This window comes from Lissotriton helveticus, chromosome 5_2 (assembly GCF_964261635.1).
Source record: "Lissotriton helveticus chromosome 5_2, aLisHel1.1, whole genome shotgun sequence".
Classification (NCBI taxonomy): domain Eukaryota; kingdom Metazoa; phylum Chordata; class Amphibia; order Caudata; family Salamandridae; genus Lissotriton; species Lissotriton helveticus.
Window position 1 is genome coordinate 15,521,204 of NC_136066.1, and position 15,052 is coordinate 15,536,255.

At 52.8% G+C, this 15,052-nt stretch overlaps 1 protein-coding gene across 1 annotated transcript in view; it reads right to left on the reverse strand.

Moving 5' to 3' along the window:
* Positions 1 to 15,052, reverse strand: part of COL27A1 (collagen type XXVII alpha 1 chain) — a 1,232,768-nt gene that overhangs the window by 238,258 nt on the left and 979,458 nt on the right. Inside the window, exons 35-36 of the mRNA XM_078646681.1 lie at positions 4,223 to 4,276; positions 2,871 to 2,924 (exon numbers count right to left, since the gene is read on the reverse strand). Of these exons, the coding sequence (XP_078502807.1) occupies positions 2,871 to 2,924; positions 4,223 to 4,276 (108 nt within the window). The remainder of the gene's footprint in view (positions 1 to 2,870; positions 2,925 to 4,222; positions 4,277 to 15,052) is intronic.

The following is a 15,052-nucleotide window of genomic DNA, read 5'->3' on the forward strand; positions in this document are numbered from 1 at the left end:
ATCCGTCTCTATGGGGTCAGGCTGCTTCCTTGGGTGGGTGTCTATCCATCTCTACGGGGTCAGGCTGCTTCTTAGGGTGGGTGTCTATCCGTCTCTACGGGGTCAGACTGCTTCTTAGGGTGGGTGTCTATCCGTCTCTACGGGGTCAGACTGCTTCTTAGGGTGGGTGTCTATCCGTTTCTATGGGGTCAGGCTGCTTCTTAGGGTGGGTGTCTATCCGTCTCTACGGGGTCAGACTGCTTCTTAGGGTGGGTGTCTATCCGTCTCTATGGGGTCACGCTGCTTCTTAGGGTGGGTGTCTATCCGTCTCTATGGGGTCACGCTGCTTCTTAGGGTGGGTGTCTATCCATCTCTATGGGGTCAGGCTGCTTCTTAGGGTGGGTGTCTATCCATCTCTATGGGGTCAGACTGCTTCTTAGGGTGGGTGTCTATCCATCTCTATGGGGTCAGGCTGCGTCTTAGGGTGGGTGTCTATCCATCTCTATGGGGTCAGGCTGCTTCCTTGGGTGGGTGTCTATCCATCTCTATGGGGTCAGGCTGCTTCCTTGGGTGGGTGTCTATCCATCTCTATGGGGTCAGGCTGCTTCCTTGGGTGGGTGTCTATCCATATCTATGGGGTCAGGCTGCTTCCTTGGGTGGGTGTCTATCCATCTCTATGGGGTCAGGCTGCTTCTTAGGGTGGGTGTCTATCCGTCTCTACGGGGTCAGACTGCTTCTCAGGGTGGGTGTCTATCCGTCTCTATGGGGTCAGGCTGCTTCCTTGGGTGGGTGTCTATCCGTCTCTATGGGGTCAGGCTGCTTCTTAGGGTGGTTGTCTATCCGTCTCTATGGGGTCAGGCTGCTTCCTTGGGTGGGTGTCTATCCATCTCTATGGGGTCAGACTGCTTCTCAGGGTGGGTGTCTATCCGTCTCTATGGGGTCAGACTGCTTCCTTGGGTGGGTGTCTATCCATCTCTATGGGGTCAGACTGCTTCTTAGGGTGGGTGTCTATCCGTCTCTATGGGGTCACGCTGCTTCTCAGGGTGGGTGTCTATCCGTCTCTACGGGGTCAGGCTGCTTCTTAGGGTGGGTGTCTATCCGTCTCTATGGGGTCAAACTGCTTCTTAGGGTGGGTGTCTATCCATCTCTATGGGGTCAGGCTGCTTCTCAGGGTGGGTGTCTATCCGTCTCTATGGGGTCAGGCTGCTTCTCAGGGTGGGTGTCTATCCGTCTCTATGGGGTCAGACTGCTTCTTAGGGTGGGTGTCTATCCATCTCTATGGGGTCAGACTGCTTCCTTGGGTGGGTGTCTATCCATCTCTATGGGGTCAGACTGCTTCTTAGGGTGGGTGTCTATCCATCTCTATGGGGTCAGGCTGCTTCTTAGGGTGGGTGTCTATCCGTCTCTATGGGGTCAGACTGCTTCTTAGGGTGGGTGTCTATCCATCTCTATGGGGTCAGGCTGCTTCTTAGGGTGGGTGTCTATCCATCTCTATGAGGTCAGACTGCTTCTCAGGGTGGGTGTCTATTCCTCTCTATGGGGTCAGGCTGCTTCTTAGGGTGGGTGTCTATCCGTCTCTACGGGGTCACGCTTCTTCTTAGGGTGGGTGTCTATCCATCTCTATGGGGTCAGACTGCTTCTTAGGGTGGGTGTCTATCCGTCTCTATGGGGTCAGGCTGCTTCTTAGGGTGGGTGTCTATCCATCTCTATGGGGTCACGCTGCTTCTTAGGGTGGGTGTCTATCCGTCTCTATGGGGTCAGGCTGCTTCCTTGGGTGGGTGTCTATCCGTCTCTATGGGGTCAGGCTGCTTCTCAGGGTGGGTGTCTATCCGTCTCTATGGGGTCAGACTGCTTCCTTGGGTGGGTGTCTATCCATCTCTATGGGGTCAGACTGCTTCTTAGGGTGGGTGTCTATCCATCTCTATGGGGTCAGGCTGCTTCTCAGGGTGGGTGTCTATCCGTCTCTATGGGGTCAGACTGCTTCCTTGGGTGGGTGTCTATCCATCTCTATGGGGTCAGACTGCTTCTTAGGGTGGGTGTCTATCCGTCTCTATGGGGTCACGCTGCTTCTTAGGGTGGGTGTCTATCCCTCTCTATGGGGTCAGGCTGCTTCTTAGGGTGGGTGTCTATCCGTCTCTATGGGGTCAGACTGCTTCCTTGGGTGGGTGTCTATCCGTCTCTATGGGGTCAGGCTGCTTCTCAGGGTGGGTGTCTATCCGTCTCTATGGGGTCAGACTGCTTCCTTGGGTGGGTGTCTATCCATCTCTATGGGGTCAGGCTGCTTCCTTGGGTGGGTGTCTATCCGTCTCTATGGGGTCAGGCTGCTTCTTAGGGTGGGTGTCTATCCGTCTCTATGGGGTCAGGCTGCTTCCTTGGGTGGGTGTCTATCCGTCTCTATGGGGTCAGACTGCTTCCTTGGGTGGGTGTCTATCCGTCTCTATGGGGTCAGACTGCTTCCTTGGGTGGGTGTCTATCCGTCTCTATGGGGTCAGGCTGCTTCTTAGGGTGGGTGTCTATCCGTCTCTATGGGGTCAGGCTGCTTCTTAGGGTGGGTGTCTATCCGTCTCTAAGGGGTCAGACTGCTTCTTAGGGTGGGTGTCTATCCGTCTCTACGGGGTCAGGCTGCTTCCTTGGGCTGCGTGACTATCTGGCAGCTGATGGATATTTATGGGCTCGGCCGCACTCTGGTGCTTTTGACACTCTCTAGGATTCTGATGCTCTCCGGGGCCTCTGCCGCTCCCTGATGCTGGGATCTTTTCTGGGCCTCTGTGCTCCTGGTGCCTGTCACTCCCTGGTGCCTGTCACTCCCTGGTGCCTGTCACTCCCTGGTGCCTGTCACTCCCTGGCGCTCCGATACTCTCTCCAACAAGTCTCGTCTCTATGGTTCTTACCTTCAGTCCATCGGGCCCCGCGGGTCCGTTGTCCCCTTCCAGTCCCGTCTCACCCTGCAGCGGAAACAAAGGTGTCACACAGCGGGGCCTTGCTGCATTCATCTCAACGTCCATCACATCCGGCTCTTTCAGACAGTCACGCCATGCGTCACAATGTGAACAAGAGACATGTGTTGTGTATTTCCTAATAATACATATGATCTGCGCCTTTAGACAACATAAACTAAGGGATTGGTGGCCAGACTGGTTCCAAACAGGCCCAAAGGATGTGCTGCGACAACCATTAGACAGAAACGGATATGTAAGATTACAAGCCCCCACAGAGTAAACACATGTAGAATTCTACCATGGTGCTAAAACAGTAGGTATATGCAGGCATATCGATACACGGCAGCAATCAAGCGTACTCCTACGATGCACACCCTGTCTAAGTGTACCTGGCATGTATGTGGGTGTAAAGCCAAGAATCCTCTAGGAAAGAGCCGACCCCATTACCTGATGGGAGAGAACGAAGCACCCCGTCTTGGTCTCGAGTTGGACACCCCGCGAGGGATGTCAGATCACCGCTTGCTGTAGTGTCTGCGTGCAGGTACTTCAGCGTCTCAAGTCAGCGTGGAAGCTTCTCCTCTGGTTGCCCAGTGAAGATGTGGTTCTTTTATACCCAAACAGTACCCCCAGGGGTTCTACCCAGATATGTCATGGTACTGTGCGTCTGTCGTTCAAGGATGACGATAGCGGTGACTTTTGTACGGAGTTATTATACAGAAGATGTCGATTCTGCTGCGATACTAAGAATCCTCGTGCACAATAAATGAGGCTGGCTTTCAAAGAAAGCCTCACAACATTTAGTCGGCACCTAACTAGGTAAAAGGTCAGCGCCAGAGCCGTTACGTAGAGCAAGGTAGGATGAATGTAGGTAAAAGGTCGTGCAGCTACCTAAGCCTATATTGGGGGCCATTGGGGTTCATAACTCATTCACGCATTGTGTTACCTCGTGCAGCGGAGCCACTCACAAATCGTGTTGCGTCCCACATCAGACACTCACACCATGTGTCATGGCTCACAGCAGAGACGCCCCTCAGATGTCTCGCCGCCTCCTGAGGCAGACACTCTTACGTCTGGCTTTCTCTTGCAGCAAAGTCCAAAAGATGCAGCAGCATGGGGGCAATGCTGAAAGTCACAGCACGTGTGACCTGGGCCATTGTGCTCCCTTCCTGACTTGTCTCTGCTTCTTAACTCTCTCAGGGTCCACCCCCTCTCTGCATGTTACCTCTAATGACCCAGGACTGGTGTGACCCCTGACATGTGGTGTGTAAAGGAGCAACGCACTCACATATGCAAGAGGTACTCACCCGCACTCCGACCAGGCCCAGCTCACCAGCGGCCCCCGGGGGTCCCAAGTCACCCTGAAAAATAAGTTTTCACGTCAGGCTCAATAAATACAAATCACAAACTCTAATTTCTTGTTTGATTTGAATCCCCCACTTCGCTGACTTTCTATCATATATTCTACATACATGTTCTGGACTCACAGTGCAGGCTTCACTACAAACCAATGGAGCGCTGTGCATCGAGGGGGTGGAGCATACGAGCGACAGAGGCGTCACTCAATGTCTCTACATTCTGGTGGGGGGGGGGAGAGCGGGGTGAAGATGGCCAAGGAGCCGCTCGGACCCTGCCTCTGAGTATGAACACAGCACAGAGGCGTCATACAGCACATGCCCACCATGCATCCACTAAGGAATATCAAAAAAGGGAGTGAAGAGGTGGTGCAACACGGCACCGCGGTGGGCTAATCCTCCTCTTATGAAAGCATGAATAATCAACAGAGACCACCTGAAACAAATATTCAGTACATATTCCGATGGTGTTGGAATATACTCAGTGTGTTAAAATACCCCTCACACACCAAAAGGGCCCTTGGTGTCATGCTTCATCATCGGGGTCTTCCCGCCCCCGCTGCGGGACGGGGCAGTGCTGCGACAAGCGGCTACGCCGGAGCACCTTTTTATTGTGAGTACTATGTGAGTGATGATGGAGTGAGTGTCAGTGGGGTCAGGAGTGATAAACAGTGAAATTAAAAGATACCTGGCCTGGTGTTTAGAAAAAATTATTTAATAGGCACTGGCTGGTATCGTTAAAAGGGGTGAGGCGGAGGGCAAGAACGGGTTACTAGTCTTGCTCTCCTGTGTGGGTCAACATGTTTCGGGGCGACATGCCCCTTCGTCAGGACCGGGTATATAGATCCCCCTGTCACTCACTAATGCGCTCCCACAGATAGAGGGTGTTATGTTTGATCAATGTGTATAAATAAACTTAAAAGATATACGTGAAAAAAGCTCGGTCAGTAATACTGATGATATAAGCCTGAAAGGATAAGAACACAGGATTTTAGAAAGAGCGCGGATCCCAATGCGCTTTACTAGTGAATACCTGTAAGGAAAGAAAATACAAAAAAGGGGTAGGAAACACACTTAGGCTGTTACATGGCACGCCAAAGATTTCTTGGGGGGACCAGGTTTGCCGAATAGAGAAAGAAAAAATATAAAAAATATGGGGGAGAAAAACATTCATGGGCTTATTGCCTGGCAAGCCAAGGATTTCAAGGGAGGGCCAGGTTGTAGCACAGGGTGATAATGGGGAGGAATGGACACACATATATACATACACACACAACAATATAGAGCATCAGAAACTAGCAGTAAGATGCCTATTCAACTTAGATACATACTTTTTGAATGAGGAGACAGTGCCCCATGAGCCAAGCTGGGCGAAGGGTACAAAGGGTCCAGCTGTGGGGAGGAATGGAGAAAAGGCAGAGATAGTAACGCCAGGACCTAGATTAGCTACTTACACTAAATCGATTAGCGTAGTGTATTCCTGGTCAGGACTGTCGGCTATGCCGTACTTACTCAACCCCCACACCTCAGTGCTTCCTCCTTCGTCAGTGGCTTCCGTGGTAATGGTAAGCCTGGGCGGGGCGGGTCTTTTATAGTCTGGCAGAGGCTTGTTAATTGAGCCCTAATTGATTAACTCGATGCCGATGTGAGCGTTCGGTCGAGTAGTTAGGGCTTGTGACCAGAGCGGCCATTGTTAAATGTCCGAGGTCGGCTGGGCGGAGGTAGATTTTTGCAAGGATCTGTATGCCTTGCTCTCAAGTAAGGTAGCGGTAGGCGGAGGGTGTAGATAAGTTGGTAGGATACACCCTCCGTCCGCTCTGATGCGTATATCGGCGTCTGTGCCGACAGGTGCGCCTGCGCGGTGATGAGTGTTCACTCCGCGCACGCGCGGTGACGCTTCGTTTCGAGTCTCTCTCCGCGCATGCGCGGGAGAAAGGTGTTCCTTCGCGCTGCTCGTCAGGATCCAGGGCAGATTCATGGTATTGGTCACAAGCAGGGGCGCATAAGAAGCCAAGCTTTTGTTATTATTACAGTGGAACATGGGAAATTATCATGTGTCTATGCAGGCATTATTCTACAAAAGTTTAAAATACATATTAACAGTTCATGTTCCACTGATTATAAAGTAGGTTGGAAAATGAAGCCGCTCTTGTTAGATAGCAGCTGTTCGGAGGGAATATCTGTGATTGCTGGTAGGAGAAGATGGTGTTCTGTTTTAAATTGATACTGTATCCAAATCTCGAACTGTGCCCAGGCATTTACTTATTACCTGGATTGATCATGCCTTAAATTGCGACCAAGGAATATCATCATTTAATCCTGTCAGGTGTGTGCCCATCGCTTGGTAACCTGCAAGCTGGTGCTGGCCATCATGACTTGTAAATATGTAATATATATTTTTTTCTTAAATTGTGTGCTACACGTCCAAAAAAAACGAAAAATCAGAGATATTCCCTCCGAACAGCTGCTATCTAACAAGAGCGGCTTCATTTTCCAACCTACTTTATAATCAGTGGAACATGAACTGTTAATATGTATTTTAAACTTTTGTAGAATAATGCCTGCATAGACACATGATAATTTCCCATGTTCCACTGTAATAATAACAAAAGCTTGGCTTCTTATGCGCCCCTGCTTGTGACCAATACCATGAATCTGCCCTGGATCCTGACGAGCAGCGCGAAGGAACACCTTTCTCCCGCGCATGCGCGGAGAGAGACTCGAAACGAAGCGTCACCGCGCGTGCGCGGAGTGAACACTCATCACCGCGCAGGCGCACCTGTCGGCACAGACGCCGATATACGCATCAGAGCGGACGGAGGGTGTATCCTACCAACTTATCTACACCCTCCGCCTACCGCTACCTTACTTGAGAGCAAGGCATACAGATCCTTGCAAAAATCTACCTCCGCCCAGCCGACCTCGGACATTTAACAATGGCCGCTCTGGTCACAAGCCCTAACTACTCGACCGAACGCTCACATCGGCATCGAGTTAATCAATTAGGGCTCAATTAACAAGCCTCTGCCAGACTATAAAAGACCCGCCCCGCCCAGGCTTACCATTACCACGGAAGCCACTGACGAAGGAGGAAGCACTGAGGTGTGGGGGTTGAGTAAGTACGGCATAGCCGACAGTCCTGACCAGGAATACACTACGCTAATCGATTTAGTGTAAGTAGCTAATCTAGGTCCTGGCGTTACTATCTCTGCCTTTTCTCCATTCCTCCCCACAGCTGGACCCTTTGTACCCTTCGCCCAGCTTGGCTCATGGGGCACTGTCTCCTCATTCAAAAAGTATGTATCTAAGTTGAATAGGCATCTTACTGCTAGTTTCTGATGCTCTATATTGTTGTGTGTGTATGTATATATGTGTGTCCATTCCTCCCCATTATCACCCTGTGCTACAACCTGGCCCTCCCTTGAAATCCTTGGCTTGCCAGGCAATAAGCCCATGAATGTTTTTCTCCCCCATATTTTTTCTTTTTTTTCTTTCTCTATTCGGCAAACCTGGTCCCCCCAAGAAATCTTTGGCGTGCCATGTAACAGCCTAAGTGTGTTTCCTACCCCTTTTTTGTATTTTCTTTCCTTACAGGTATTCACTAGTAAAGCGCATTGGGATCCGCGCTCTTTCTAAAATCCTGTGTTCTTATCCTTTCAGGCTTATATCATCAGTATTACTGACCGAGCTTTTTTCACGTATATCTTTTAAGTTTATTTATACACATTGATCAAACATAACACCCTCTATCTGTGGGAGCGCATTAGTGAGTGACAGGGGGATCTATATACCCGGTCCTGACGAAGGGGCATGTCGCCCCGAAACATGTTGACCCACACAGGAGAGCAAGACTAGTAACCCGTTCTTGCCCTCCGCCTCACCCCTTTTAACGATACCAGCCAGTGCCTATTAAATAATTTTTTCTAAACACCAGGCCAGGTATCTTTTAATTTCACTGTTTATCACTCCTGACCCCACTGACACTCACTCCATCATCACTCACATAGTACTCACAATAAAAAGGTGCTCCGGCGTAGCCGCTTGTCGCAGCACTGCCCCGTCCCGCAGCGGGGGCGGGAAGACCCCGATGATGAAGCATGACACCAAGGGCCCTTTTGGTGTGTGAGGGGTATTTTAACACACTGAGTATATTCCAACACCATCGGAATATGTACTGAATATTTGTTTCAGGTGGTCTCTGTTCACCATGCATCCACCACACACATACTACACATGACTGTGCATGTACTGCGCAGATAACACAAGGACCCAATGCACATGCTAAGCACATACCACACATGCACCATGCACACAACACACATGCATCACGTACAAGGTATATACCTTGGACATACAATGCGTGTGTCACATATGTACCATCCACATACCACACGCAAACTATGCACACACAATGCAGACTCTGAGCCTATACTAATGCACCATCCACATAACACACACAAACCCTGCACACACCACGCATGCACCAGACAAACACCACCAACTCATTTTAAATGAGGCATTCTTGCTGCATTAGAAGACAACCTTTGTGGATCACAAGAAGGACGAGGCAGAGCAAGAAGCAAAGAGAAGTGGAGGCAGAGGGTGAGGACACCACCCCTGGTGCCCTTTCAAATACCCCCTACACGTACGCATGCACCCGGCCTCCAGGAGCTCTAATTCTAAATCCGCCCATGCTCCAACAACACTCACAACACGCCCTCAGCCTGCGTCTACGTCTATACGGCACCCAACAGCTTCAGACCACTCCCTCTCTGTTCCATAACATAAACTCCACCTACCTGTAGCAACCCGCGACCCCCTCCTTTTCCATCAGCCCAGACCAAATCTTTTTACTGCACGTCCTGCTCACTAAACCTTACAACCCACCCCGCGATCCGTTGCTATGAATGTACCCCAACCAGACTCCAGACGTAATCACTGGGTCCTCACCGACCACCCCACGACTCCTCCCTATCGGCCAGCCCCAACACCACTCTGCTCACTGCACTCACTGTTAGTTTTGTGCATTTGTATAGCCCCCCCCCCCGCGAGGGTATCCCGGCGCTGAGCAGGTCTCGCTCCACCTTTGGTAGGTTTGGAATTGAAAAAGCAGGTCTTACGTTCTTGTGGAATTGAGGAAGAGAGGCGGGCGCTCTCGCGTGGAGTGGGAGGCTGCTCCATGCTCTAGGAGCGACGTAAGAGACGTCTGTCCTCCTGCTCTGGCCTGTGTATTATTATTATTATTACGAGTTTTAATATAGCGCCTGGTTACCATTAGGCATCCCCACGCTCATCCAGAACAAGATATCACCACACCAAACAGAAGGGTTAAGCAGGAAACAAAAAAGTTTTAAAAAGTTTACGAAACCGTAAAAAGCTCGCTTCCGAGCGCAGGTACAGGGGGAGAGAGTTCCACAAAGTGGCCACATTTATAGAAAATCGTCTTCCGCCAGTTCTTGCCTTCCTCACCCTCATAACCTGCAACAGATGTTGCTTGTCAGAGCGGAGAGAACGGGAGGCCTTATAGGATTGGACCATGTCCCCAAGGATAGGTGGACCTTTCCCCTGTAGAATTTTGTGGGCTACACAGAGTGCCTTGAATTTCACCCTCTCTCTGACGGGAAGCCAATGTAACGCCTTCAGTGCAGGGCGAGCCGACTGACGCCTAGGAAGATCCATCAGGAGCCTGGCGGCCGCATTCTGCACTTGTTGCAGTTTATTTAGTGTAGATTCCGGGGCACCCAGGACCAGGACATTACTGAAGTCCAGCCGCGAGATGATAAGCCCCTGAATGAGTAACCTCCTAGAGGCCGCCGGAAGGAGAGGTAGAATCTTCCGGGCTGAGCGGAGCAGGCCAAAACACACGCCTGAGATCTTTTTCGCGTGTGTTTTAAAGGAAAGGTCTTGCTCAAGCCACACCCCCAGGCTCTTGATCTCCTGCTTGGGGGTGGGTACAGGTCCCAGACAACTGGGCCAGCTGCTAGGAGATAAAGAAGGAGAAGAATTCCCCAGCAGCATCAATTCCGTCTTGGAACCGTTGAGCTTGAGAGCTGAGCTACACATCCACGTGAAGATCCTATCCAAGCACATGTGCAGCCGGTCGGGATGGTGATCCAACTGTGGGAGACCTACCACCAACTGGGTATCATCAGCATAGCTGATGATCTTGATACCCAGCGGCAGTACCATACTCTCCAGAGGGGCCATATAAATGTTAAATAGAGTTGGGCTCAACGATGAGCCCTGTGGCACACCGCACTGGAGAGGTACTGAGGATGATTTCTCGTGGCCTTCCCACACCTCAAATGACCGGCCTTCCAAAAAGGAGGCGAACCACTTGAGGGCCATCCCGGAGACCCCCACCCCCGACAGCCGTCGGAGAAGCACCTGATGGTCTACGGTGTCGAAAGCAGCACTGAGGTCCAGGAGGATCACTGCCACCGACCCCCCCGAATCCAAAATGCTCCTTGCCTTCTCCACGACTGCCAGCAAGGCAGTATCGGTCCCCTGACCAGGGCGGAAGCCAGTTTGGGAATTGCCCAGAAGGGAATTAGACTCCAGGAAGCCTGATAGGCGACTATTCACCAGCTTCTCCGCCACCTTACTAAGGCCGGGGAGCAGGGAAATAGGCCTAAAGTTGGCAAGGTCGGCTGGGTCCAGGTTAGGCTTCTTCAAAAGAGCCTTCACGACCGCTCCTTTCCAACTAGGGGGTACCACTCCTTGGGCAAAAGACAGATTTATAAGGTCCGTCACAGGCCCACCGATAGTAAGGGCTACCTGCTTCAGATACTTCATGCGTGCAGGGTCTTTCGGAGAACCACTTTTCATGGTTGTCAAAACTGTGAGGACTTCTTCCCCAGTGACAGGACCAAGAGAGACCAACTCTACAGGTCGCACCCGGGGCTGAGGCCCTAGGCTACCATCCGAGGAGACATCCTCGGTTAGCCGGGGAAGGGATGCAAGGATGTTATCAATTTTGGTTTTGAAGAAGGAGGCCAGTTCTGAACATTTCTCACGTGGGTCCTCGTGAATGACCTGAGGTTCGGGAGCTTTCAGAAGTTCTTTAATGACCCTAAACGATTCCTTCGAGGAGTTGGCCGCAGAGCCAATTCTCTCCGTAAAGAATCCAGATTTAGCTACCCGAATAGCAGATTTGTAGGTACTAAGAGCCGCCCGATATTCTCTCTGGCTCGTTTCGCTCCAATCTTTCCTCCAGGACCGCTCCAGCCTCTTGCAACCCTTCCTTAGTGTTCTCAACTCAGATGTATACCAGGGTGCGGAACCTACTCTCTTACCCCTGGTAAGTTGTTTCTTTTTGGGGAGGAGAGCGTCCAGTGAGTTGGTGAGCCAGATGTTAAGGTTCTCATCCGCAGCTAGCGGGTTAGACCCAGGGGGGGGTCGTGACGCCTCTAGATGTGCCGCCCATGTATCAACTGGGAGCCTAGACCAGGCTCTGTCCATGGTGTAAACCCTGGGGGCCAGCGCCGCTGAGGTATCAAACTGCCACTGGGCAGGCACCATAAAGTGATCAGTCCAAGGTAGAGCCAGCGGTGAGAATGCTCTAAGGCCAAGCGAGTTAGAAAATATAGGATCCAACAAGTGGCCTTTCCCATGTGTGGCACCCGAATTGGCCAGGTTGATCCCAAACGCTTTGAGATCACCTAGCAGATCTACTCCCAGCGGATTGAGAGGGTCGTCAAGGTGGATGTTAAAATCACCTAAGGTGACGAAGTTACCCGTTGAGGAGGCAAGAAGAGCGGTAGTTTCTAGGAAAGAGTTGAAAAAATTTCCAAGAGCTCCCGGTGGGCGGTAAATAAGCAAACCCGCCATAGATGCAGTAGGAGATAAACGGAGAGAGAACTGATAGCTCTCACAATCGCTCACCCCTCCCTCCTGAGCCTTACAGACTAGTGAGTCCCTATAGAGGATAGCGACTCCTCCTCCCCTCCCGACAGGCCTATCATGATGCGTGTTGGACAGGCCACATGAAGGGCTCGCTCCCTCCCCGCAGGACAGGGCCCGGGCCACCGTCAGCACCATTGCCCGGCCCAGCCGCCATCTTGGACACGGCACCACGCGGCCGTGCGGCCTCAGCCCGACCCCAACCCTGGGCCTGGCCAGGCCCCGACATCTCGGCACCACCCTCCACCCAGGAGGTGAACGGCCCACTTGGCAGGTCAATGGGAGTACGAAGTGTCGATGGCTCTCCCCCGCCAGGTGCCGAGCACCCCCAGCCTCCTCGGGCGCTGGCTCCACCCCCCTGCTGGGTGTCTGGACTCCCTCATCCCAGACCTCCCGACCTCCAAGAGCGAGGGTCCGGACATCAAAGGGCGCCAGACCTATAACTGAGGCAGCCCCAGGACAGGAAGGCAGTTGTATCCTGGAGTCGAGAGACACCGCGACGAACTCATCCTTGACGGACTGCTGGCGCTGCCACAGCCCTGCCTTGTGAACGATTGTCCTGCCTGCTGGCGCTGCCGCGGCCCTCTGCAACCTTCGTCCTCGTTGGGACCTGCTGGCGCTGCCGCGGCCCTCTGCAACCTTCATCCTCGTTGGGACCTGCTGGCGCTGCCGCGGCCCTCTGCAACCTTCATCCTCGTTGGGACCTGCTGGCGCTGCCGCGGCCCTCTGCAACCTTCATCCTCGTTGGGACCTGCTGGCGCTGCCGCGGCCCTCTGCAACCTTCATCCTCGTGGGACCTGCTGGCGCTGCCGCGGCCCGTTGCAACCTGCATTCTCGTGGGACCTGCTGGCGCTGCCGCGGCCCGTTGTAACCTTCATCCTCGTTGGGACCTGCTGGCGCTGCCGCGGCCCGTTGCCACCTACGACCTCTCCGGGACCTGCCGGCGCTGCCGTGGTCTGACCCCTCCGAACACCGAGCTCGAGGATTGTGAGCCATCACCGTTACACCCCCGTACCCGTGGGTACCCAGACTGTCCCGCTACCCCCTTCCCCTACTAGAGACTAGAATTGAGAGGATCATCGTGTCCTGACTGCCTTGTATCGTACCACTCTACTCCCAGAAGTGCCTATAAAAGGTGTTACCCTGAACTTTGTGTGGTGTCCATCTGTGGGGGGGAAGTTATCTGTCTGTGCGATCACTGTGCTCGGCCGACCCTCCAGGTCCCCGTCTAACAATGCGAGATGAGAAAGCCAGGGGGGAGTGCTCTGACCATATCGGGGCCCGAGCTGGAGGAAATCCAGGTCTCAGTTAGGAATAACACATCCAGCTCGTGGTCCAGAATGAGGGAATTAATCTCAGTAGCGTGGCTTGGTAGGGACCAAGCCACGCTGTTGTTCAGCAGTGCCATGGAAAGCACTGATTTAGCAAGAGCCGGCTTCTGACCCACCCTACAAGCCCTACACGGCAGGAATGGGGGCGCTCCTTCCTGGGCGAATTTACAGATAGTCGAGTGGAAAATCCGACAAGACATGAGTTCTTCCCTCCCATACCTGATACACGTACGTGATGACTCCGATGGATCAGGCATATGGACCAGCCCTGAGCCCGTCTGGGCCCGGACGGGCACAGACGGGCTGAACTCTGGCTGAACTCCGGCGTCAATTCGGCGTCCCCGCTGCGCGTGTCCGCTGCGCGTAAGCATGGCTACCTAAATACTCTCCTAACGAAATGGAGAGAGGACTTGCAGGGCGCGCTGGGACCCACTCACCCAAGATGGCCGCCACGAGTCAGGGGCAAAGGACCCGCAAAACGCGGTGAAACACCAGAATTACAGTGCAGGTGAGGTGGCAGAGGTGGGGGTATGCGAGACCAGGCAGGTAAAACCAGGGGAAAACTGTCAAAACAATTTAAAACAAATACGAAAAAACGGGTGATTAAAACAGAAGCAGAAGCTGCCACAGGAAAACAAGCGCTGCAGGGATAGCGCTCGCGCTGGAATAGGAATGTGTATGTGTAGGATGGCTGCGAGTAGGAGTCCTGCAGAGCGGAGGGTCTGGGTGGTTGGTGGAAGGAGATGTCATTGTTCAGGGAGGCGGGGCCTGAGTTGTGCGGTGCTCTGAATGTGTGTGAGGAGAGTGAATTTATCACGTTTGTGTATCGGGAGCCCGTGGAGCTCCGAGGTGTGGAGTGAATTCCCCGTGGGAGGCTGAAGATGCGTTTAGCTGCCGCGTTCTGGGTGGTTTGTAGTCTTCTGGTCAGTTGCTTGGTAATCCCAGGCTGAGGGTGCGTTTAGCTGCCGCGCTCTGGGTGGTTTGTAGTCTTCTGGTCAGTTGCTTGGTAATCCCAGGCTGAGGGTGCGTTTAGCTGCCGCGTTCTGGGTGGTTTGTAGTCTTCTGGTCAGTTGCTTGGTAATCCCAGGCTGAGGGTGCGTTTAGCTGCCGCGTTCTGGGTGGTTTGTAGTCTTCTGGTCAGTTGCTTGGTAATCCCAGGCTGAGGGTGCGTTTAGCTGCCGCGTTCTGGGTGGTTTGTAGTCTTCTGGTCAGTTGCTTGGTAATCCCAGGCTGAGGGTGCGTTTAGCTGCCGCGTTCTGGGTGGTTTGTAGTCTTCTGGTCAGTTGCTTGGTAATCCCAGGTTGAGGATGCGTTTAGCTGCCGCGTTCTGGGTGGTTTGTAGTCTTCTGGTCAGTTGCTTGGTAATCCCAGGTTGAGGATGCGTTTAGCTGCCGCGTTCTGGGTGGTTTGTAGTCTTCTGGTCAGTTGCTTGGTAATCCCGGTGCCGGGACGGTAAGCCTTCTCCACGACTCTGGCGAGCTGCTTCCCTGCCCTGTATTGATCTCCTGGCACGTCACTGGAAAGGTGCTGACGGCTCTTGACCCCCATC